This window comes from Pituophis catenifer, unplaced genomic scaffold (assembly GCF_029215685.1).
Source record: "Pituophis catenifer annectens isolate HBS135680 unplaced genomic scaffold, rPitCat1.0.hap2 SCAF_6, whole genome shotgun sequence".
Classification (NCBI taxonomy): Eukaryota; Metazoa; Chordata; class Lepidosauria; order Squamata; family Colubridae; genus Pituophis; species Pituophis catenifer.
In genome coordinates, this window is record NW_027256886.1 from 85,226,591 (window position 1) to 85,252,455 (window position 25,865).

The 25,865-nt window shown below is 43.5% G+C and overlaps 1 protein-coding gene across 1 annotated transcript in view; it reads right to left on the reverse strand.

The window, feature by feature from the left end:
• The window catches only part of ZMIZ1 (zinc finger MIZ-type containing 1), a 412,625-nt gene that overhangs the window by 63,786 nt on the left and 322,974 nt on the right, over window positions 1-25,865 (reverse strand). Inside the window, exon 7 of the mRNA XM_070946491.1 lies at window positions 14,474-14,609. Within this exon, the coding sequence (XP_070802592.1) occupies window positions 14,474-14,609 (136 nt within the window). The remainder of the gene's footprint in view (window positions 1-14,473; window positions 14,610-25,865) is intronic.

Sequence of the window (25,865 nt, forward strand, 5' to 3'; positions counted from 1 at the left end):
AGTCTGTGGCAGCTGATTATAAAGGATGGGTGACAATTGTGGGTTGCTACCGGTTCACCCAGGATTGGGTGAACCGGTAGCCACCGCAGTGGGAGGCTCTGCCCACTTACCCAGACGTCTCTGCGCATGCGCAGAAGCATCGTGCATGCGCAAGAGTGCACGCATGCCAACGAGCGAACCGGTAGCAGCCAAAATTGAAACCCACTACGGGTGGGTAAGTGGAAATTTTGAGGGAGGTGTTTTTCGATCTCAGTCTCAACCTTGGAGGTTGATGGTCGTAGAATACTGTAGGTGTGTTTCTGTAGATGTTGCTTTGACCCCCTCTTTCTGACATTGGCAGCTTCTCCATCTTTTGTTGCTTGTTATGTCAGGAGCTCTGGTCATGTGAAGGATGTCAATAAGAGGCTTCACCTTCCACAGATGCATTGCTACTCTTCCCAGGGGAGAATATTGGTGCAGAAATTGCTGATCCACAGTTTCCTCCAAAGTCACCTTGGATGTCAGCATTATTTGACTAGCAAGGAAAGAACGCAGGCTGCAGCATTTCCTATTTTGGATAGGAATAACAGAGTACAGCTTTCCTTCATCTTAGGAATGGTTGCAAGAAGGAATGTTCAAGGGTCAATGAAGACTCAATCATCCATGCCGAAGGTGTCTAAAAGTTGAATCATGGCAACTGGTCCAAACTTTGTTAATCTATGATGTTTTGTTGCTCATTCAAGCAACTTCAGCAGACAAAGTAATAAATTTAGTTCGGCAGAAAGTCAGAGAGTTGTTGGAATGTGCCCACTCTTGCCACACCAACTAAAGGGGTTCACCCCAAAATGCATTGCAATATACCAATCATAAGAACACTAAGATCATGGCACCCGGCCCTCTCAATTCCTGGCAAATAGATGGGGAAGGAATGGAGGTAGTGACAGATTTTATTTTCCTGGGCTCTGAGATCACTGCAGATGGAGACTACAGCCAAGAAACTAAAAGATGCTTGCTCCTGGGGAGGAAAACTATAGCAAATCTAGACAGCACACTAAAAAGTAGAGACATCACTCTGCCAACAAAAATGCGTATAGTCAAGGCTATGGTTTTCCCAGTTGCAATGTATGGCTGTGAAAGTTGAACCATAAGAAAGGCTGAGCGCCAAAGAATTGAGGCCTTTGAACTGTGGTGCTGAAGACTCCCGCGAGTCCTTGGACTGCAAGGCGATCAAACCGGTCAGTCCTAGAGGAGATCAACCCTGACTGCTCTTTAGAAGGCCAGATCCTGAAGAGGAAACTCAAATAGTTTGGCCACTTAATGAGAAGGAAGGACTCACTGGAGAAGAGCCTAATGCTGGGAACAATTGAGGGCAAAAGAAGAAGGGATGACAGAGAACGAGGTGGCTGGATGAAGTCACTGAGGCAGTCAGCAGGAGCTTAAATGGTCTCCGGGGGATGGTGGAGGAAAGGAAGGCCGGGTGGAACATTGTCCATGGGGTCACGATGGTTCGGACACAACTTGGCAACTGACAACAATGTCAATCATTGTGATTGTTCAAGTGAGGTTATGGAAAAGCTACAAAGAACCAGACTTTGCTTGGAAATCAAAGCTGCACAACAATGAAGAAACACTGAAAGACCCACCATGGAGGATTTGGATCATTAGAATTTGCAGAAACGGCAATTGATCTGAGATAAAACAAGAAGTGCTTTTATGAAAGACTGGGGAAGTTTTATGGACTTTTTGCTGAAAATGGAAAAAAAAAAATCCCAACTTCTGGATTTTGGGGTTGAATATGGGACAGGAGAGAACTTTTTAATATGAATTTTAAGAGAGAAGAAAGGTAATAAGTTAGTTTCCCAAAAAGATCAGGAGTCCGCTGAAAGATGATCGTAGCAAACCATAAAGCTGTCAAGAAAACTGCGTGGATGAAGATGCTTTACTTAACTCATGAAGATTTCACAAATCTTTATTAATCATCCCACGAATAAAGTTTCTTCCTATACATACAACTTGTCCTCTGTTTCATTGCCTCTTCATAATAAATGCTTTCACTTTTTGTTTTATGCTCATTTCCCCCCCCCCCCCCATGGCCCATACCTAGGGAGGGAAATGTGTATTTGAATCTCCCAGAATCCTAAGAAAGAATGGGAATGTCCAAAACAAAGAAGAAACATCGACGTTCCTGGTTTTCTCATGCTGTCACAAAAATAAGGTTGCTTGGTGTTCTAACGAGCTGGACGGACAATTTAGCTTCTTAAAAGGTCCTGAGACAGCATTGCCTGCAACATGAGGAAGGATGGGTGGGATTCAAATAATTTAACAACCAGTTCTCTGCCCTAATGACCGACTGGGTAGGCGTGGGCATGGTGGGTGTGGCCAGGGGTGTGTGACAGGCAGCACTCGGCTTCCTGCACCCCCCTGGTAGCAAAAACAGGCAGTGGGGGGGGACATGCTGCCCCCACGCCCCATTTTGGGCCTAGGAGGCCTCTCTGCAGTCTCCAGGGAGTCAAAATGGGGTGCGTGGGGACTCCTGGAAGGGGCAGGGAAGGGAGGGGACAGCCAGAAATTTAACTACCAGTTCACCTGAACTGGCCCGAACTGGCTGAATCCCACCACTGCCCAAGAAGCATAAAAGAGGACTGAGACCTCTTTAACGTGAATTTAAGACTGCACGAACCACGGAGGTTAAGGGGAGAGTTGTTTCAGTTACAGTAGTCCCTGAAAAGAAGCTACAATAGTCATATGTGAATACAATAGTTAAGGTATTGCACTGAGTCCAGGGAGATGGCCCCATGGACCATAGGAGGCCAGACTCCCCTGTTCTCCACTGTCTCCCAGAGTCTGCCCAAATTCATGCTCATCACTTTGATGACCCATCTAACCATCTCATCCTCTGCCGTCCCCTTCTCCTTTTGCCTTCCATCTTTTCCAACATCAGGGTCTTCTCCAAGGAGTCCTCTTCTTCTCATCTTGAGCTTCAGTATCTGTCCTTCCAAAGAAAGGTTAATTTCCTTTAGGATTGACTGATCTGATCTCCTTGCAGTCCAAGGGTCTTCTGCAACACCACCACCCCAACAACATTAATTCTTCAGCACTCAGCCTTCCTTCTGGTCCAACTCTCACAGCTGTACATTACTGTTAGAATGAGTGTCAGGGTTCCAATCATGAACCTTGAGCCAATCTTCAAAAGAAACCCAGTTATTTATTAGGAACTTCATGTCGGCATGTTCCAAGTGAAGCCAACTCTGACCCCATGTAATTTATTGCCCAGTTATGACTCTGTTTTCCCCATTCCCACAGGGTGTGTCATCAATCATATTTGCCAATGGAGCAATTTCGCAGGTTGTAGAGATCACTCCCTTCGGCTGCTGTGGGTAACTCTGGGAGACAGCCTTGAGAGAGATATGTCTGGAATGTGGTTTTGGTTTTGGATGCCAGGCTGCTTCACCTATGGCAACTTGAGAGCAGGCCAGCGATGCTTTGTGAGTTGACAATGAGATTATTAAACAGCTCCAAAGCTTGGTAGAAAGATCATACTAAAGCTTCAGCTGTTGGAATCTGCTGTTCTTCCTTGGGATCCATAAGTCTCTCCACCCACCCACCCACCCACCCATCAGTTTCCATGCTAGACTATTTATTATACAAAGGACAAAGTTCAGTGTGGCATCTTGAAGAATAACTACCATGTTTCCCCGAAAATAAGACCCTGTCTTATATTTTTTTGAACCCCAAAATAAGCACTTGGCCTTGTTTTCGGGGAGGTCTTATTATTTTGGGGCATGTGGAGCAAGACAGAGCTCCTCCTGCCATCTTACCTGATTTCCAACTCTGTCTCCCTAACCCTAAGCCTAGGAAATAGCGGGGACCGGCTGCGCATGTGATTTAATATTTTTGGGGAGGGCTTATTTTCATGGGGGGAGGAGGGCTTATTTTAGTGCATGCACTCAAAAGTCTGATTGGGCTTATTATCTGGGGAGGTCTTATTTTAGGGAAAACAGGGTACATTGTGGCAAAGACATTTAGTCTTTTCTGATGAAATGGATTTCATCCCAAAGTGTTATTTAAAGCATGGAAATAGGGGAAACTTCCTTATTTGGGCCTGAAACAAATAACGAGAGGCTCATAGAATAAACATTTTTGCTTGGCAAATAAATGCTGTTCATAATATTATTCCTGTTGAACAGTACTAGAGTAATTAAGATGCCTAATTACGCCTTGAGGACAGCAAGCAGGATTGGAGTGCAAAGGTCTGATGAAATTTGTAATTGCACTAATAAACTCAACCGTACTCACGGTCAGCGCAGGGGACAAAGAATAACAGGATAAGACCATGGCAGACCAAGGAGAGAATTAATGTTGCAACCCTGATCCAGAGATTCGAAAATGGTTTTCCCATGTGAGAATTATAATTATAATGCTAATAATAAAAAAGAAACCCTCTCCTCTCGCCTGTCTACACCGCTACCTCACCAAGAGCACATTGGTGATTAAAAGGTTTGGACCAAACAACTGACACCAATAACGCTATGGTGCTTAACCAGTTTTATCTCATAGGTTAGTTAGTGGATTTTGTGCTTCCAAAACACCTGGATTATTTTCTCTGTTATTCATTAAACATGAAACTCAGTCAACTGAACATTTAAAAATTTATCACAAATATCATTGACTGTGTTGTGATCCGCCAGCAGCCTGCAAAGCTGGCAGTGGAGTCAGACAGTGAGGAGGCTGGGGAGGACAATGGGCCAGTCCTGGAGTCCGGAGAAGGCCTGGATGAGGACTCTGCATCGGAGGCAGAGATGGGACCAGGGCTCTCTGGGAGCGATGCAGGGATTCCGGAGCCTCCAGAGGCAGATAGCAGAGAGACAGAGGAACAGGAGGAGCCTGTTCCTAGTGCATGCATGCGAAGAGCTGCCATGAGGCAAAAGAAGCTACAGCAAAAAGGACGACTCGGGAGAAAGGTCAGGAGATGATTGGCCCCCTCCCAGAAGGCTTAAAAGAGCAGCAACAGCTCTTGGGATCTTTGTAGGAAAACAACGTTGCTACATTTGTTTCTTGTCGTTGTCTCTTGCTTCTGAACTTTGTGGGGTTTTGCCAAGAAAAGCCTTTGGCAGGGTGCCAAAGAAGACAAAGGTTGGTGATAAGGCCGAAGGACTGTTTATGAAGAACTTGTTTTGGAATTAATTTGGACTAAGCTGAGAATGAAGTAATTCTCAGCTGTTCTAATAAAATATGTTTGTTTAGGACTGATTGTGTCTGGTAATAACTACTTGGGCCTAGGTCACAACAGACTGGTGCTGATGGTTGATACAGGTTGCTGCCAGTATCCTAGGTATCAACCAAGTATCTTCTTCTTCTTCTTCTTCTTCTTCTTCTTCTTCTTCTTCTTCTTCTTCTTCTTCTTCTTCTTCTTCTTCTTCTTCTTCTTCTTCTTCTTCTTCTTCTTCTTCTTCTTCTTCTTCTTCTTCTTCTTCTTCTTCTTCTTCTTCTTCTTCTTCTTCTTCTTCTTCTTCTTCTTCTTCTTCTTCTTCTTCTTCTTCTTCTTCTTCTTCTTCTTCTTCTTCTTCTTCTTCTTCTTCTTGTGTTCCCATGACTTTTTGGATATAGGTAAGCCATCAGGAAGACAGAATCAGGTATGGAGTGGGGGAAGGAAAATTATTATTATTGTTGTTGTTGTTGTTATTGTTATTTACTAAAATGCATGGCAATAATACACAGGAAAGGTGGAATTTTATCCAAAGCGTAGAAAATGGCACCCTTAATTATAATATGGATAGAGGAATGGAAGTTGTATTGATTGAAAAGTCAGTGATGTTATGGACAAACTATAAAAACTGGCCCTTAAAAATGAAAGCAAAAGTGTTAATCCATCAATTATTTGCTCTCTCGTGCTCATTTTATTTTGCCTTTTTAGTTTTTCCTTCCAGCAGATACGTTTGCTTGCTCGTTGTGACTGTGCTCCCTTTCGCCATTTCTTCCTTTTTATCCCTAACCTCTTCTTCCTCGTCCTCTTATTTTGCTCCATCCAACTCCTTGGATTCAGAACAAGGATGTGTAAAACAGCCACAAAAAATACCCCTTCTGATTTAGTGAAGATTAAGTTACAAGGAAACCTGGAGTCAGTCTGCACTAAGGAGCAATCTACTTGAGGCTAAAACAATTAACAGAATATTAGAATAACCGAGTTGAAAGGGACTTTGGAGGTCTTCTAGCCCAACTTCTTGCTCAAGCAGGAAACCCTAAACCATTTCAGACAGGTGACTGTCCAGTGTTTCCTTAAAAACCTCCAGTGTTGAAGCACCCACGACTTCTGGTGGCAAGCTGTTCCACTGGTTAATTGTTCTCCCTGTCAGGAAGTTCCTCCTTAATTCCAGGTTGCTTCTCTCCTTGATTAGTTTCCTGTTCGCTTTGAGTTTTAGATCCAAACTCAGGAAAAAGTTTCAAGATCACATAAGATTACATTCCTATTTTATTTCTTTCTTCAGAAGGAATGCAACCTCTGCTTTAGAAGGCAAAAGGACATGCTGTAACTGGATTCCCAGAGGTATCTCATCACATCGTGACGCAAATGCTACAGCCCCCGATGCAAGGACGGGCATCGTGACATCCCCGTTCGTGGTCATGGTTTTTGGAGTAATCTTGATTTGTTACAGACCTCTACTCATGTGGGAAGCTGTTTCTCCTTTTCTGTTGGTTACCAGCTGGATGGTCAGGTCTAACCCAAGAGCTGATCCACGGAACAAATTCTTCAAAGAGGTTTCTTCTAGCTAGGGCTAGAAGTGGTGGGATTCAAATTTTTCTACTACTGGTTCTGTGGGCGTGGCTTGGTGGGGCGGCACCTTGCCGTGAGTGACATCGAGTTGGCCACACCCACTCAGTCACACATGGGTGACTGGCGACTGGGTGGGCGGGGTGACTGGGTAGGCGGAGGTGGGGCCAGCCAGAGGTAGTATTTGCCGGTTCAGCAAACCGTTAAAATTTCTTCCAAACCGGCTGAATACCACCTCTGCCCAGACAGCTCCAAAGAGTGGATCTGCTCATCTTCTTAGAATTTTTTTTCCATTCCAATAATGGGAGGCAGATGCAGGAGAAACGTCTATTAGAGAGCCTACAGCTCTGAGATTTAGAGCACCTTGTGTGCTGAAGCATTCATAACAAGACTCTGGGGAGAGAGGCACTTAGTTGTGTAATAGCTGTGCAATGTGTTCAACACAGTGAAAGTAAGGCAATGAAGAAGGTTGGAGATGAACCAGGGAAAGACGAAGGTATACATTAAGGTTTGAGGGGCTGCTGAGGAGAAAGTTAGACAGGAATTTGTGGAGAATTTCAGGCAGTGAGCAGGAAATAACAATATTGACAGCGGTTCTCCGTGTGAAAACTAATTCCTTGCACTTACAGATATTTAATTTGAGTCAGGAAGCAGTGTGCTAAGGGGGATCCCCAAAAGTCAAGTCAAGTCAACTCAGTCATCTGGTCACATTGCACTCATGTCAGAAATACTGAGGCACTTCCGGGTTGAAAGGATTAGCCAGTGACATCACCATTGCCTGAGGGACACCCAGTTGGGGGTTCCTTTCATGACCTTGGTAGGAGCTGGAGCATAGGACAGGAGCTCAACCCTGGCAGCTCTCGGGTCCCAAACATGGGCTTGCTAACCTTCAACCCAGCATCCTAACCACACAACTTACATAAACTGGTTACGCTCCAGTTTAACTCCATCCCACCAAATGAGTTTAACTGTGGGAACTTCTAAACCCTGTCCGTCCATCTATCTATCTATCTATCTATCTATCTATCTATCTATCTATCTATCCATCTATCTATCTCTATTATTATTGTTGTTGTTACTATTTTCTATCCTATTTATCTATCTATCTATCTATCTATCTATCTATCTATCTATCTATCTATCTATTTATCTATCTATCTAAAAAATCTTATTCCAGACAGTACATCTAGTTACTCTTTAATTTACAACCCCCCCTCTCAACGCCCCCTTCCTGACAACATCATGCTAAGCAAATTGCAACAAAGCAGAGGTGGAAAAGAGAACAATAATTACTGAGGCGTCTTCCAGCACTTAAAAACATGGATTTATTCACCACCATCATCCCTAACAACTAAGGGGAGGAAATAATTCTTCCTTAATGTCTCTTTCCGCTGATTTTTAACATCTCTCCCGCACAATTCTGGCCATTGTCCCAATACCAAGTAACACCGAAGGCAATATCAATACACTCTTTCTTTCCCACCATGATGCCACGCTCATAATGGGAGCGCTCCACCTGTTAACCTCAGTTGCAAAAAATGCTGAATGGCAAACGATCCTCAGCCTACTATCCGAAATTTTAATTTTGATTTGCTTCTCATTTCCCCAGTCAGCCCTGCATCATCCAGGATACGCTTTGATTGATGGACCACTATTTGGAAAGAAATTTCCCAGTTCACCCCCCACCCCCACCCCACCCAGTTAAGTAGCGGGGTATTCATTTCACCGATCGGTGCAGCTAATATTCTATAAACTCAACGGATCCTTCAATCATGATAAGGGTAATTATTATTATTTTTTTTAAAAAAAATCCAAAACACCCACCCAAGTATGCTATCGTTGCCTGTTGCCTTGGTAATCCAAAAAAAAAAAAAAAAACCCAGCAGGAAACTCACTGATTATCGGTGAATGGCAATTGCATTGTTCACAGACAGAGCCTCCTTGGCTATGCTAATGTGAGATAATGGCAGGCAGAGAAAATCTTTTGTTCTCAGCTTTGCTGTTTATTCATAATGCCCTGGAGGTCAGCGATTGCTTTAAACAGTCAGAAAAAGAAGCCAGGGAAAAAAAAAAAAAGATTCTACTTCTGGGTTTGATTTTTTTTTTTTTTGGTCTCTCCTCCCCCTCGCCCCGCCAAGACGGAGAATGGAAGAAAGGAAAAGGTTTGGCGCAGGCTAATCAAGAATACAAATTGCAGGCATGAATGAAATATTGGATAGACCTGCCTTTCTTGGGTTTGTGGGAGCTGGTTAATTTGTATGCCCGCTGAGTAGTGAAAAAAAGGGCTTTCTCTGCCAAAGACAGATTGGCAGAAGCAGAAGGAGAGAGAGGGAAGAAAGAGAGAGGGAAAGAGAGAAAGAGAGAGGGAGGGAGGGAGGGAGGGAGAGAGAGAGAGAGAGAGAGAGAGAGAGAGAGAGAGAGAGAGAGAGAGAGAGAGAGAGAGAGAGAGAAAGAAGGAGAGGGAGAGAGAGAGAGAGAGAGACTCCTTCAAGATATATACTCCCTACCTCCGTAACTCGGTTTTTGAGAATAAATTTCTTTTTTTTTTTGGAATTGCTTTTTTCTCCTCTGCAGCTCAGCTATATAGATAAGGATGGATGGATGGCACACAAGGAAGGCTCATATTTCGGGGGGGTGGGAAACAAAAACCCCTCCCAATTATGACTACGTATTGTTTGTATCTGTTACACCTCCCTCTTCCAGATTGATATTCTTCTCTGGGGTACAGAAAGTCCTTGACTTACACAAACGGTTCGATTAGTGACTGCTCAGTTACAACGGCCCTGAAAAAAAAAAAAACTGGACCGAGGGCCCATTTCTACATGTGTGGCTATTGCAGCATCTCTAGGGTTGCATGATCAAAGTTTGGACAGTTGTGTGTGCATGTGTGTATACACACACACACACAAAGTCGTTAAGTGAATCTGGCTTAAATATATAAATATATATATTTATGATGGTCGGTCACCATTTGTAACCTCCCCAACCAGCTTCCGACAAGCAAAGTCATTGGAGGGAAGCCAGATTCACTTAACGACTCTATTATCCATTTAATGACTGCAGGGGTTCGCTTAACTGTGGCAAAAAAAAAAAGGTTGTAACATGGGGCTAAATTCACTTAGCGACTGCGTTCCTTAACAAATGGAAATTGTGGGCTCAGTTGGTGTCGTAAGTCAAGGATCCACCTGCATCTTGCCACAAACCTAGGACAGTTAGACTCCAGAGGTGACAGGTCTATGATCATCTACTGAGAGCTCAGATGGAAAGGGATCTGGAAGCCATATGCCAGGCGATGCTTTTGGTGCTCACTCATGGAGGGTTTGGCTAAATGCCAGTCCTTGTTTTCCGGGGGGGGGGGAAACAGACAACCTGTTCACAACTACTACTTTTCTAGTCCAATGAATAGTTTGAACTAAGAGAGATGCCCATTTCAGATAAAAGTGAGAGCTTCTTGATGGAATCACATTTTCTGCCCCAAAGAGAGAGACAGGATGAACCAAACTCACTGTCAGCACTTCAACCTGCATTTACTCTAGTGCTGACATAAGGAGAAGCAAAGGCGTCTGGAAAGGGACATTTGACTTTTCACCTACTTATTTTCTCTGGAGATAATATCCCCTAGGAGATGGGATGGGAGGGGGGAAATTCCTTTGAGGGAGTAGATTAGAGGTAGAATGACTTGGAAGAGGCCAATGAGTGCAGGGGAGTGGGGAACGGAAAGGGAGGGGTTTGGGGCTGGACATCAGTGTTGGCTTCATTTGGAGTCGGGTTAGAATGTCGTGCTTAATAAATAGGAGTTTTTCTTCAAAGACTTTGTTTGAAATGCAATTTATTTGAGACGACCTCGAAACTTGACACTCACGCCTTGAAACTGTGCCTACAGATGTCTTCATGCAAAGGAGAATCCCATGAAACCAATTGTTGCTTTGTGATTGCAAAACACACCAATCGTGGTTGCTTCCTTCAAGTTCCATGCTTGAAGGATGGATGACCTGCAACTTCACTAAAGCCCCTCGGCTGACATAACTACCTAAGCGGTAAACTAAGTTATTTTGCTAAATTCTTCCCCCAAAACCCAAAAATGCTGTTTTATGTCAAAATCAGTGCCATCCTTCAAATCTAGCATACATGACAGACTTGTACAGTGAAATGAAGGACTTGGGGAGACAGGACAGCAGTGTTCCAATTTTGGAGGCTCCCAAAGGTGCTTTTTCAAGAGGAAACTTGGATGAGAAGCAAAACGTCTTCAAAGAAAAACCAGAAAGTCCAGTTGCCGCTTGAAAAAGCACCTTTGAGACATCCATGATCTGGATGACTGAGAATCTCCATAGATAATATTTGAGGGGTTGACCCAAAGAAGAGGGTCAACCTATTCTCCAAAGCACCTGAAGGCAGGTCAAGAAGTAACAAATGGAAACAATGGATGGTTGGCTTATCTGAGGGCTATCCATCTGATGCAATAGAGCAGGGAGGCAAGGAATGATGCGGGTCCTGTCCCCTAAGAAGATACATCTGGCAGGACCCAGAAGAAGAGCCTTCTCCATGATGGCTCAAATCCAAGAGATGGAAACACTAATGATTTCAAATGTGCAGATGATCCAGCTCATTAGCTGAAAGAAAAGATTTTATTATATTAAGAAAAAAAAATGGGGAATGAAAAATCTGGCCGAAAGTTAAATGCTAAAAAGATAGCAGTAACATCAGTCAGCAGGCAGAACAAATTTATAACTGATGGTAGGAAGTGAAGGAGGGGCATGATGGCCTAGTGGTTAAGAGGATGGACTTGTCAACCAGAAGGTTAGCAGTTCAAGACTCAAGTACTGCCCCCCCCAGCTCTTGCCAATCCAGCCGTTCAAAAACATGCAAATGTGAGTAGATAAATAGCTACCACTTTGGTGGGAAGATAACAGCATTCCATGCATCTTCAGCATACAGTCATGCTGGCCACATGACCACAGAAATTGCTTTTGTGCAATGCTGGCTCCCTCAGCTAGGAAATGGAGATGAGCTTATCAACTTATCAACCCTCCAGAGTCGGACGCCACTGGGAGGGGACAAACTTTACCTTTAAAAAGTACTCAACTTTTTTTAAAATATATTTTTGAGAAGTGAAGTGGTTGCTTTCCTGAGCTCAAGAATAAACATGGACAGAGTGCAGGAGAATTTGAGATGAAATTAAGTCTAGGAAGGAAGATAACGGCAAGTGCAGATAAAACTATGAAAGATAAAGGCTATTTTTAGGACAACAAAGATCAGTATAGTTAACCCAATAGTTTTTCCAGATGTTCTATATAACTTTTAAGGTGGAAAATGAAAAACAGAGGTGGTATTCAGCCGGTTCGGACAAACCGATAGCAGCGACTGCAGGTGGGCCTGCCTGTATGTAATGCTATCCTATTTAGCCATGTTTTCAAGGCTGGGCGCAAGTGTGGAAGGCCCGCACCAGTGGTGGGTTGCTTCCAGTTCGGTCTGGTTCTTACGAACTGGTAGTAAAAGTGGTAGGAGGCTCCACCCACCCACCCGCCCGGATGTCATCATGGATGATCTGTGCATGCGCAGAAGCTTCTGCGCATGCTCCCGTTGTGAACCGGTAGTAAAGGTAAGTAGAACCCACCCCTGGCCCGCACATGAGCAAAGTGCATACACGGAAGGCTGGGCGCATGCGCGGAAGCCGTCCACGTGCGCACTGAACCGGCGCTGAACAATTTGTGAAACACACCCCTGATGAGAAAGCCTGTGAATGATGGTTTTCAAGATGGTTCCAAAGGATACCTTGGAGAGTAAGAAAAACCAGAGTGTCTTGGACCAGATAAAAGTTGACTGCATAGAGGTAGGCAGAGATAGTGAAGGAATGCAAAAGCCTTTCAGCCCTTCCAAGAAGGCTCCACATCCATTTGCACCACTCAGGTGACCCTGAGGACACAGACAAACCTCCAAGTGGCTTCCATGACTCTCTAAAAGGATGCAAATGACCAGCTGTCTGCAAGGAATAGAAATCCTCCCATTCCCCACCATCCAGTCAGAGCTGAAGAAGCTTCTTGGATAAGAAGCGAAACGTCTTCAGAGAATAACAAGAAAGTCCAGTTGCCTCTTGAAAAAAAAAAAAAAGCATCTTTGGGAAAGCGTGGCATGTTCTTAGAAAACGCCTGCCATGATGTTCATGGCCAGTCATAAGATACCCAGAAGGCATGCGAGATTGTTCCTCTCTACCTCTTCTAGCTTTGCAACTTCTTTTCTGTATTCTTTGTTTGCCTCGGTTGATTGTTTTTTAAAGTACACTTTCAAAAACACCGACGTATATTGGTTATTATTATTATGGTTGGTTGTATCGTCTCCAGAAATTTAGATTGGATTTGGCATATTTGTCTACCTATCAAGTCATTCCCAAGGACCTAGGATAGGCTGTTTTTGTTTAATAATACTAACATTATTATTGCATGCATGAGCAATCTAAGGTTCGCTTCTTAGTCTAAGACTGGTGTGAACTTAATAATTCAAGTCCTAACCAAAGATCTAAGATATTATCGTTGGCTGAACAGATATTTACATTGGATAGCCTAGAGTGGATTTGAGCGGCGCGATGGCCTAGTGGTAAAGATGTTCACCTCCCACCCAGAAGGTTGAGAGTTCAATCCTAGCTAGCAATGGATATTTCTGTCCTAGAGTGCAAAGAAAAATATATCTGCTGTGAACACCACATAGGCGTCAGGAAGGGCAGCCGGCCAGTAAACGCTCAGCTCCATCCAGTCAAGTCTATGGGATTACAGGGTTGTAAGAGGGAGGTTTTTTTTAGTCTAGACTGGATTTAGCATTTTTATCCACCTATCGTACCTGGGAGACACAGATGTTCTTGTTTGATGGTGTTAAAAGATATTATTGCATGATGTATTGTTATCATTATTCTTTTCTAATAATAGACATACAGGGCCCCGACGATGACTTGTCAATATGAATGACAAGTTTTCATTTATCTATAAAATTTACAATAATTCATCTATAAAATTTACAATAATTTATCTATAAAATCAAAATAACATCTTGCTGAGATACTGACCTATCAGTACTAGAGGACAACCCACCGGTAATTATGAAACAGAAACAGTAATTTCCCCCCCCAAACACCTTCTCTAAAAGTCTATTTGCACAAAGGCTAGTCCTCATTTAATGACTGTTTGTAGTTACAATGAGTGCATTTTGGCTGGCGAGGCAGCTCTGGAAAGGGAGGGGGGCTTTGGTGACACTACAAGCGAAGCCAGCTTGCTCACCTGTGGTGCACCTTGAGAAGTGAGCAGGTGTTTCCTCTAACAGGGCTGGTACCTTGGCAAGCCAAACTACTACTCTGCAATAGCATTGTGGTCTCTTGGCTACTGTAACAACACCATATGCTGATAATAATAATATATACTCAGAGGTTACCTTAACAGCTCTTAGGTCCTTGGTTAAGACTTGAACTGTTAAGTTTTTACCAGTCCCAGACTGAATTGAACTGAAGATTAAATCTATAATAGTAATAAGTCAGGAAAATGAAAACTGTGGCTTCAGGGACTCATTTATAACTGACACAAGGACACAGGAATTTCACTCAAGCATCTGAAAACAAAGCTCGCTCTAGCTTTCTTCTGGGAAGGTGTAAGCCTTACAGTGGCAACTATAAAAAGAACGCTTTCTGATGGGAACCAATTTCACACATGTCATTTCAGGGGGAAATATTTGCCCGGGACTCACCTATGCGAAAGGGAAGGTTTCATGGAGTTCATGGGTGCTTGCATGGGCAGCTTCCCCGGAGGGTCGTTTTGCCGGCTTTTCTGATGACGTAGCAACAAGAGTCGTCCAAGTTCTTCACACCACGATGAAAGCAGCGCTGGGGGAAAGAAGGGAAAAAGAGAGAGAGAGAGATAAGAAGGAAATATATAGTGGTTTGTGGGAACAGGCGTCTTAAGCAATGGAACTGGTTGCATTGGGCAATCTTAATTTCATTCATGCGAATCCGTGAAGAGCTTCTGCATCATGCCATTGGCTCTCTCTGATCCCTCAAATAGAAACCACCATGCAAAATTCTTCTCTTCCACCATCTACCAAATGCTAAACTGTGAGGGAAGGCCATAAGCATGTTGCCTTCATCTGATCATCAGGACAGGGCAAAGAATCAGGGCTCCCCCTCCATTTTTAATTGTGCCCTTCTGTATGGTAATCTAAAGAAGAAAGGAAGGGGGGGAGAGAGGAAGGGAGGAAGAAAGGAAGAGAGGGAGGGTGGGAGAAAGGAGGGAAGGAAAGAAAGAAGGAAAGAAGAAATAGAATAGAATAGAATAGAATAGAATAGAATAGAATAGAATAGAATAGAATAGAATAGAATAGAATAGAATAGAATAAACAGAGTTGGAAGGGATCTAGTCCAACCCCACTGCTTAGGCAGGAAAACCTACACCATTTCAGACAAATGGTTATCCAACATCTTCTTAAAAACTTCCAGTGTTGGAGCATTCACAACTTCTGGAGGAAAGTTGTTCCACTGATTAATTGTTCTAACTGTCAGGAAATTTGTCCTTAGTTCTAAGTTGCTTCTCTCCTTAATTAGTTTCCACCCATTGCTTCTTGTCCTGCCCTCAGGTGCTTTGGAGAATAGCAGGAAGGAAGGAAGGAAGGAAGGAAGGAAGGAAGGAAGGAAGGAAGGAAGGAAGGTAGGTGGGATTAGCATAGTGCAGGGGTGTCAAACTTGCGTCGTCACAGCTTTGTCACATGATGTATCACAACTTTCCCCCCCTTTGCTAAAATGGGGGTGGGCGTGGCCAGCGCATGACACATCTGGCCTGCGGGCCACAAGTTTGAAACCCCTGGCATAGTGGTTAAGGTGCTGATCTAAAACCAGGAGACTGTGACTTCTAGTCCTGCCTTAGATATAAAAAAACCTGACTAGTTGAGTGGGGAAGTGACTTGGGTCGGTCACTTTCTCTTAGTCCATCTCACAGGCTTGTTGTTGTGGAGAAAATAGGAAGCGGAAAGAATATTCGGCATGTTTGCTGCCTTGAGTTAGTTATAAAGCAATAATAAAAGGATAAAAAAAAATCTAAAAAAAAAAAAAAACAGAGTGGTTGCTATGAGAGGGAGAGGCAAAGCCACCAAGTCCCCATTCCTTTGTTGGACTCCAAAGATCTGCGAAAGAATATTGTCTTAGTATGATTCTAGGTATGTGATGTGATCTCTACTACAATGAGGAAAGGTTGGGTCTGGAATGAAAATGAGAGGAGCAACATCTGGAAAGATGATAGTTTAGTCCACTTCATAAATGCATGGCGCAACGAAAAAGAACAAACCTATTAGGACAAGATTCAGCAGTCCATCTCCATTTAAAAGACAAAGGCCACTCTTTTGAAGACAGCAATGTCCACATTTTGGACAGAGAGGACCACCGGTTTGAAAGAGGAGTCAAAGAGGCCGTCTAGGTCAAAATTGAACAGCCTTCTCTCAACAGAGGGGGAGGGATACGACATCATCTATCTCCAGTCTACGACACAGTCCTTTCAGCAGTTCCAAGAAGGCACCACACCCATTTGCGCCACTCAGATGATTCTGAGGACACAGACAAACCTCCAAGTGGCATCAGTGACTCTCTAAAAGAATGCAAATGACCAGCTGGGAATATAAACCATTCCCCACCATCCAGTCAGAGCTGAAGAAGCTTCTTGGATGAGAAGTGAAACGTCTTCAAAGAATAACAAGAAAGTCCAGTTGCCTCTTGAAAAAGCACCTTTGGGACAACCATAACCTAGATGATTGAAAATCTCCATAAACATCTAGTTTAGTCTCTGTTAACATATTTCCCAATTTCACCACCATGAAAAAGAATTAAGAGATAGAATAGAGTAGAGTAGAGTAGAGTAGAGTAGAGTAGAGTAGAGTAGAGTAGAATAGAATAGAATAGAATAGAATAGAATAGAATAGAATAGAATAGAATAGAATAGAATAGAATAGAATAGAATTCTTTATTGGCCAAGTGTGATTGGACACACAAGGAATTTGTCTTTGGTGCATATGCTCTCGGTGTACATAAAAGAAAAGATACATTTGTCAAGAATCATAAGGTACAACACTTAATGATAGTCATAGGGAACAAATAAGCAATCAAATCATATTGGGAAACAGTCAATATAAATCTTAAGTATACCAGCAACAAAGTTACATTCATAAGTGGGAGGAGATGGGTGATAGGAAGGATGAGAAGATTAATAGTAATGCAGACTTAGTAACTGGTTTGACAGTGTTGAGGGAATTATTTGTTTAACAGAGTGATGGCGTTCGGGAAAAAAACTGTTCTGGTGTCTAGTTGTTCTGGTGTGCAGTGCTGTTTTACAATATGTTACCTACTAGAAAATAAACATTTTCAGCCCAAAGAAAAGATTTTGGAACTCCCAAATGTCCGTTGTTGTCTTATAATGGCTATTACCAGCTTGACATTGTGACAGTGCTACATAATCTAAAGTTTAGAAGTTTCTATCACATTGGAATCTCCTTGACTTTTGTCTAGTGGAAAAATGTCTGAAGGAATATACTGTAGTAATAGCTACAGTATATAGACTGTATATTGTATATAGTATATAGACTTATATACTGCTTCACAATGCTTTACAGCCCTCTCTAAGCAGTTTACAATGTCAGCATCTTGTCCCCAAGAATCTGGCTCCTCATTTTACTGACCTTGAAAGGATGGAAGGCTGAGTCAACCTTGAGCCTGTCAGGATCGAACTGCTGGCAGTCGGCAGAATCAGCCTGCAATGCTACATTCTAACCACTGAATCACACCCTGGTTTCTATTTTACTCAACAGCTAAATATGTCCATTCTTCACTACAGCTGGCCCCAATTTACTGTATTTCTTAGAGAATTGTTTGGACAGAGGAATAGATGGAAGAACTTCAAGATGCAATGGAAAAATTTTTTTTCCCACCAAGTATTTTCCTGTTTTTATAGATATTCACATGGCAATGACCTGCCTATTGGTTAGAAGCTCAGATGTAGATTTACATCTTTTCTGTCTGGAAAATGTCAGTTGCGGTTAAGAATTGATTGATTTTTTAAAAATTTATAAATATTTCTGAATGGAAGGGCCAGGATTTATTTATTTTTTATTTCACTCGTACTCTGCTGGATTGATTCCAGATTTGCTGAGGTTTACTAAAGAATTGATAAAAGTATCCATAAGCAGTTAAAAACATCCATGGATAAGGTTAAAAAAAATAAATAAAAAACATATAAATAATCCAAGATACAAAAGCACACCTTAACAATGATACAAGTATCCTTTCCATACATACAGGTATTCCTCAACTTACAACCATTCATTTAGTGACTGTTGGAAGTTACAGCAGAACTGAAAAAAAGTGGCTTATGATCTTTTCCCACACAGCATCGGGGCACCATGTGACACTTGGCAACTGGCATGTAGTTGTGACGGTTGCAGAGTCTCGGGGTCACCTGATCGCCTTTTGTGACCTCTTGACAACCAAAGTCAAGGGGGAAAGTTAGATCCACTTAACAATTGTCTTACTATGAAAATGTTCGCATAGCAACCAAATTTTTAGGCCCAACTGAAGTCGTAAGTCAAGGACTACCTGTATTTCTGAATTTACTGTAATGGAAATTAATGAAAATTAATTTCCATTACATAGGAGCCTGGTTTAGCTCAACAGACAGAAGCACTGTAATTTAACACCAGCTGTCTGCAATTAAAGTAAGATCGAATCTTGCCAGGCTGAAGGTTGACTCAGCCTTCCATCCTAAGGTAGGTAAATTGAGGACCTGGTTTGTGGGGGCAATAAACTGACTTTGTATAAATATACAAAAGTATGAAGGCTATTGCTTAACGCACTGTAAGCCACCCTGAGTCTCCGGAGAAGGGTGGCATATAAATCAAATTAAAAAAAAAATGTTTGTTTTCCCAAAAATAAGACCGGGTCTTATATTATTTTTTTCTCCAAAATATGCATTAGGGCTTATTTTCTGGTTAGGTCTTATTTTTGGGAAAATACGGTACTAACTGCATCCATCCGGCTGATGATCTTAACTGGGGCTTATTTTGGGGTAGGGCTTATATTATGAGCATCCTGAAAAATCATGCTAAGGCTTACTTTCCGGTTAGGTCCCTTCCAACACTGTTATTCTGTTAGGTCTTTCCATACCTGGGGCTTTCACCACACTCTCAGTAAGGCACAGCCTTGATAACAAAAAAAGAGAGGGAGCAACAGGGAGCTGCTCTTACTTGGGGAGCCCCCTAAAAACACTCTACAATAAGAAGAGTAACTCAACCCACAGCCAGCAATTAAGGTGGCCATTCTGATTGTGAAGAAATCAATCCCTTTTCGGGAGTATTCTTATTTTGATCTGGTATGATGTATTGTAAGCAGAGAGCACAGGTCTAAATGTTTCTCCATTAGCCAAGGAATCTGACAACAACCTTTTGATTGAAAGGGGGTTACCTTTCATCCCTGATTAACAGGCCAGCAACAAAGGCTACGCAACCTCCTCCTTTTCATTCCTTTTTACACAACCGCTGCAGATAACAATCACTACCTAACATTGTTTTCCTGGGCTCCAAGATCACTGCAGATGGGGACTGCAGCCAAGAAATTAAAAGACACTTGCTCCTGGGGTAGAAAGCTATGGCAAACCTAGACAGCATACTAAAAAGCAGATACATCACCCTGCTAACAAAAGAGTGTATAGTCAAGGCTATGGTTTTCCCTGTTGCAATGTACAGCTGTGAAAGTTGGACCGTAAGGAAGGCTGAGTGCCAAAGAATTGAGGTCTTTGAACTAAGGTGCTGTAGAAGACTCCTGCGAGTCCCTTGGACTGCAAGGTGACCAAACCAGTCAGTCCTAGAGGAGATCAACCCTGATTGCTCTTTAGAAGGCCAGATCCTGAAGATGAAACTCAATTACTTTGGCCACCTAATGAGAAGGAAGGACTCACTGGGAAAGATTGAAAAGAAGAAGGGGACGACAGAAAACGAGGTGGCTGGATGGAGTCACTGAAGCAGTAGACATGAGCTTAAATGGATTCCAGAGGATGGTAGAGGACAAGAAGGCCTGGAGGAACATTGTCCATGGGGTTGCGATGGGTCAGACACGACTTCACAACTAACAACAACACCACCTAACATTGTAGGGTAGCCATTTGAATTCTGGAAAGGGTGGGGGGGAGAGAAGAACTAGGATAAAAAAAGAGAATGAACAAAACATTCTGGCAAATTGTAAACTCAGTCAGCGCTGGAACAATTGCCAATGCAATACACCTTCTCGCCAGCCAAGTGATGGTGTTAGATTGAAACCATCCATCTTCACGACTGCAGACTGGATGGAAGGTGTGAGTTGCTCTTTCTAAGAGAACGTCAAATGCCCTATCTTTCAATGTAGGTAAAAAGACACAGTCACGTTTTTTTGTTTTTTTTTAAGATGGATCTGGAAGGAGGAAGAATGAAAACGCAGAATGAAAAAAGGAAGTTTGCAGGAGCAGCAAAGGTTAATTAGTTAATTTATTTATTTGGTTGGTTGGCTGCTTGATTTCTATAACAGCCCATCTCAGCCTGCTCACAATAATGTGCCTTTCTGAGCAGGTTAGCTGCCGTGATGGTCAACGAGACCAGAGTTCCCCAAACTTTCCAGCTTTGTGGACCAGCTGGGGGGGAAGGAGGAAGAGAGAGGGGATAGTTTCAGAGATGGGTGTCACATACCGTAAAAACCGGTTCGCCCAGAACCAAAAATGTGAGCATGTGTATGTGCTCGGCTTCAAACACATGGCAATTATATAGGACAGGATAGCACCGGGACGGATAGGCGGGCCCAGACGGTGGTCAGAACTACTGGTTCGCCTGAACCGGTCAGAATCGGCAGCAGCCAGCCTCTGGATAGTTTCATGCGAGCCACATAAGTGGCAGGCACGCATGCTTGCCCCCCACTCACACAAGTAGGGATGCGCACTCGCTGTCATCTGCCATTTCTGCGGCCCAGTTCTGAAGGTCTGAAGGCCCCTTAGGGGGGTTGGGGATCCCTGAACTAGACTTTACTTATCACTCATTTGAGTACTGCCCTACACTATATATGTAGCTGCCCTTGCAGAGTGTCTGAAAAGAAAGAAAGAAAGAAAGAAAGAAAGAGAAAGAAGGAAGGGAGGGAGGGAGGGGAAAGTAAGGAGGGAGGGAGGGAGGGAAGGAAGGAGCTAGAAAGGAGGGAGGATGGGAGGGAGGAATTAGAGATGAAGGAAGAAAAATGAAATTTATTTATTTAGCCTATGACAAGGGAAAGGAGAGAGAGGAAGGGACAAAGGAGATAAAGGAAAGGAAGGAAGGAAGGATTTAGAGAGAAGAAAGAAGAAAAAGATTTATTTACTCCTTTTGACTACTGTCCCACACTATATATGTGGCTGTCCTTGCAGTGGAAAGAAAGAAAGAAAGAAAGAAAGAAAGAAAGAAAGAAAGAAAGAAAGAAAGAAAGAAAGAAAGAAAAGATCCAAGCAGGAGGCACCAAAAGTCCACCTCCAATGGTATTAGAACAGTAATGAGGGCAAAAATACACCTCGGCCCCTCTTCTGATGGTTGAGGAACGGCTGCAAATTCGCTTTTAACGGGACCAGTGAAATGGCCCAGATAAACGGAATACAGGGATACCAATGGTTTGACTGCATCTGACAGCTCTCCTCCGCCCATTGAAATCTGCCCCACACAAACTCACACTCCATTCACCGTCCGCAGGCTCAGCTGCAGCTTCTGAGGCGCCGTCATCTCGTCTCATTGACACCCCGAGCACGAGAGGCTGGCTCTCCCGGTATAATGAACAGATCAAGCACCGAGCACAAAGGCAGCCACAGATGGTGCCAACAGTCAGGCGGCTCCTTCCCACACAGACCAGCCAAGCAGCTGTGTTTTCCCTCTTTCCCACCCTTTATTAAACAGGAGCGCAGATTTACAGATGGTCCCCTTCATCTCCGCTTTCGGCTGGAGTTTAAGGATTGGATTGGGGCCCATTTGCACGGCTGAACGGCTTTTCTCCGGCAGAACGAAGCATTCGGAAAGGCAACCGAATGTCGCCTCCCGGCTCTTCCTTCTCTTGGTCAGGGTATTATGTGGCATCTTTTCTGTTTCCCCGCCGGGATGCTAGCTTCAGCCACCCAGGATTTATAGGACAAACCTTACCTTGAATGATATAAGGCAGTGATGGCGAACCTTTTTGGGACCGAGTGCCCAAACCGGAACGCACATGCATGTGTGTGCATGTGCACATGCCAGAGGACCGGAAGTCCGAAGACCAGCTGGGCGGCGTGCACATGCCTTTTTTTGGCCATTTTTTGGCTGTTTTTGGGCTGTATTCAGGCCATTTTCGGGCTGGCTTTCAAGCTAGTTTTTGTCCCAAAAACCAGCCTGAAAATGGCCTGAAAAACGGCCTGAAAAACAGCCTGAAAATGGCCTGAAAAATGGCCAGAAAATGGCCTGAAAAATGGCCAGAAAATGGCCTGGAAAATGGCCTGAAAAGGGCCCAGAAAACGGCCCTGAAAAGCCCCCCAAAACAGCCTGGTTTTTGGCCATTTTTAGGCCGTTTTCCTGCACTCCAGCACCTGCGAAGACCAGCTGGCAGAAACCAGAAGAGCAGCTGGAGATGGTGCACGTGCCCACAGAGCGGGCTCTACATGCCACCTCTGGCACGCATGCCATAGGTTCGCCATCATGGATATAAGGACTCAAATGACAAAGGAGTTTATATTTTAAAGAATATCAGAATACCAGAGTTGGAAGAGACCATCGTCCCTTCTAGCCTTCTAGAAGGTCTTCTAGTCTAACCTGCTAATCAAGCAGGAGATCCTAAACCACTTCAGACAAGGAGTTATCCAACCTCTTCTTAAAAGACTCCTGTGTTGAAGCACCTACAAGTTCTGGAGGCAAGTCATTCCACTGGTTGATTGTTCTAACTGTCAGGAAAGTTCTCCTTAGTTCTAAGTTGCTTCTCTCCTTGCTTAGTTTCCATCTATTCCTTCTTGTTCTGCCTTCTGGTGCTTAGAGAATAGGTTGACTCCCTCAAATATTGGTAATCTGCTATCATGTCACCCCTAGTCCTTCTTTTCTCTAGACTAGCCATACCCAATTCCAGCAACCGTTCTTTGTATGTTTTAGCCTCCAGTCCCCTAATCACCTTTGTTGCTCTTCTCTGCCCTCTTTCTAGAGTCTCCACATCATTTTTACATTGTGGCGACCAAAACTGGATGCAGTATTCCAAGGAGGCTTAACAAGGTAAGTAGAATAGCTAGGGGGTGGGGAAACAGCTGTGCCACGTGATTTAGATTTGCTAGAAAGCAGGATTTCCTGCTTTCTAGCTAATATAAATTGCACGGCACAGCTGATTGTTGGGAATACCAGTTTGGACGAACCGGTAGTTTTTATCACTACTGGTTCGAACTGGTAGAATTTCAGTCCTAGTTTAACGGATTTCTCACTCAACAACATAAATTTTGGGCCCAATTGTGGTTGCACATTGAGGAACGATGCTGACTCAGGAATTCTGGGAGTTGAAGTCCACATGTTATAAAAGGGACACAGTTCTCTACCACTGCCTATATCATTACAATATGTATTATCTAATATATACACTATATTTCCAACACTACGTTTTTATTAGGACTTTTAAACATGTACAGGATAGACCCGTGATGGAGAACCTATGGCACGTGTGCCACAGGTGACACGCAGCGCCCTCTCTGTTTAGCTTCGCTGCGCATGCGCCTCCCACCGGCCAAGTGGTTGTCGGGTTTCTGCCGTGCATGCGTGGGGGTGGGGCATGTATGTGGAGGCCTCACACGCATGCAACGTGTGAGGGGTGCTCATGCACAGGTAGGAGGGGCACATGCAGGGGGTATGCGCAGTGGTGGGTTGCCCCTGGTTCGGACCGGTAGTAAAACCAGCGGGAGGCTTCACCCACTGACCCCAATGTCATCAGAACGCTTCTCTGCATGTGCGTGGCCCCGTTGCGAACTGGTAATAAAGGTAGATAGAACCCCTACCTACACACATACACCCCTGGGTATGTGTGTATGCGCGGGGGGCACATGCAGGGGGCGTGCACATTTGCAGGGGCAGAGTGCAAGCATGGGAACTGCACATGCATTGCATTTTGGAGGTTCGGGCACGCGTGCTTTGGGCACTCAGTCCAGAAAAGGTTAGCTATCACTGGTATAGACTTTTTACCTTTGCATCTATTTAAAGGATATTCATATTTTAAGAGACCAGAAGAAAAGCATGGTAGCTTTGCAACGAGATATCTATTCTATCACCACTCTCTCCTAGAAGGAAAGGGGATTTTTTTGATATTTTGTTTTTCACTTCCCACTACAATAAACCAAAAAAAGCAAGGTAGATCATAAAAGGAAGCAGGGACACTCTTAAATTAAAATTCCCTGCACAATGGATATTTTGTCCTCACTGTTTGAACTGCCTGCCACCAATTAATCAACTAAAGTGTAACTTCACTGATCTTTCAACCTTGGTTTCTAAGGAAGGTAGGCAGAGGTGCCGGCGTCCTCCAAACCCTGCCATCTTTCAAAATTAACCCTACATGCTTAACAGGTGTCCTCATGCCTGTTGATATTGTCACGGAACCAAACAAACACCGTTTGTTTAACACAGGCCCAGCCCGTAAAACTGGAGCCGAAACCAAAGAGAGCTGGAGTGAACCTCCTTGGATCATGTCTTTGCTAACGCGCTCCATTTCACAAGACACACACAATGATCGATTCCGGAACCATCTGACAGCGTTACGCCCGGTTGCAAAATGCTGCGGTAAGCATGGAGCAGACGCTAAATGAATGAATGGGGCTTTCCGGATGGGCGGTGAGATACAGAGGCTCGGCTGGGTTAATCTATTTACCCATTATGATACCCTAGCATTAGTTACAGTTTATCACCTCGGTAAATCACCCCCTCTTGTTAAGGAACATGTTCAAGGTGCAGAAAACTGTTATTTATAGGCAAAGGGGATATTTACAGCTCCAAAGGCAGGTGGGGAAGGGTCAGGAGAACCGTTCAAGCATTTCAACGTCCTTTGTTTCTGGGAGAGAGAGAGGGAGAGGGAGAAGGAGAGAGAAGAGGAAGAGAGAGAGAGAGAGAGAGAGAGAGAGAGAGAGAGAGAGAGAGAGAGAGAGAGATAGATAGATAGAGGGAGAAAGAGATAAGGCGAGAGAGAGATAGGGAAAGAGAGAAGATAAGGGGAGAGAGAGAAGATAAGAGAAAGAAAGAGAGAGAGTCAGGGAGAGAGAAGAGAAGGAGAGAAGAGAAGGAGAGAGAGAAAGAAAGAGAGAAGACAAAAGATGATAGATAGATAGATAGATAGATAGATAGATAGATAGATAGATAGATAGATAGGTAGATAGAGGGAGAAAGAGATAAGGCGAAAGAGAAAGATAGGGAAAGAGAGAAGATAAGGGAGAGAGAGGATAAGAGAAAGAAAGAGAGAGACACAGGGAGAGAGAAGAGAAGGAGAGAAAGAGAGAGAGAAAGAGAGAAGACAAAAAGATGATAGATAGATACATAGATAGATAGATAGATACATAGATAGATAGATAGATAGATAGAGAAAGAGATAAGGCGAGAGAGAGATAGGGAAAGAGAGAAGATAAGGGGAGAGAGAGAAGATAAGAGAAAGAAAGAGAGCGAGAGACAGGGAGAGAGAAGAGAAGAAGAGAAGAGAAGGAGAGAGAGAAAGAGAGAAGACAAAAAGATGATAGATAGATAGATAGATAGATATAGGGAAAGAGGGAGAGAGAGAGAAGTTAAGAGAAAGAAAGAGAGAGAGAGATAGGGAGAGATAAAAAAGAAGAGAAGAGAAGGAGAGAGAGAGAAAGAGAGAAGACAAAAAGGTGATAGATAGACAGATAGATGCATATAGATAGATAGATAGTGAGAGATAGGGAAAGAGGGAGAGAAAGAGAGATAGGGAGAGATAAAAAAGGAGAGAAGGAGAGAGAGAGAAAGAGAGAAGACAAAAAGATGATAGATAGATAGATAGATAGATAGATAGATAGATAGATAGAGATAGGGAAAGAGGGAGAGAGAGAGAGAGAGAAAGAAAGAGAGAGAGAAAAGCACA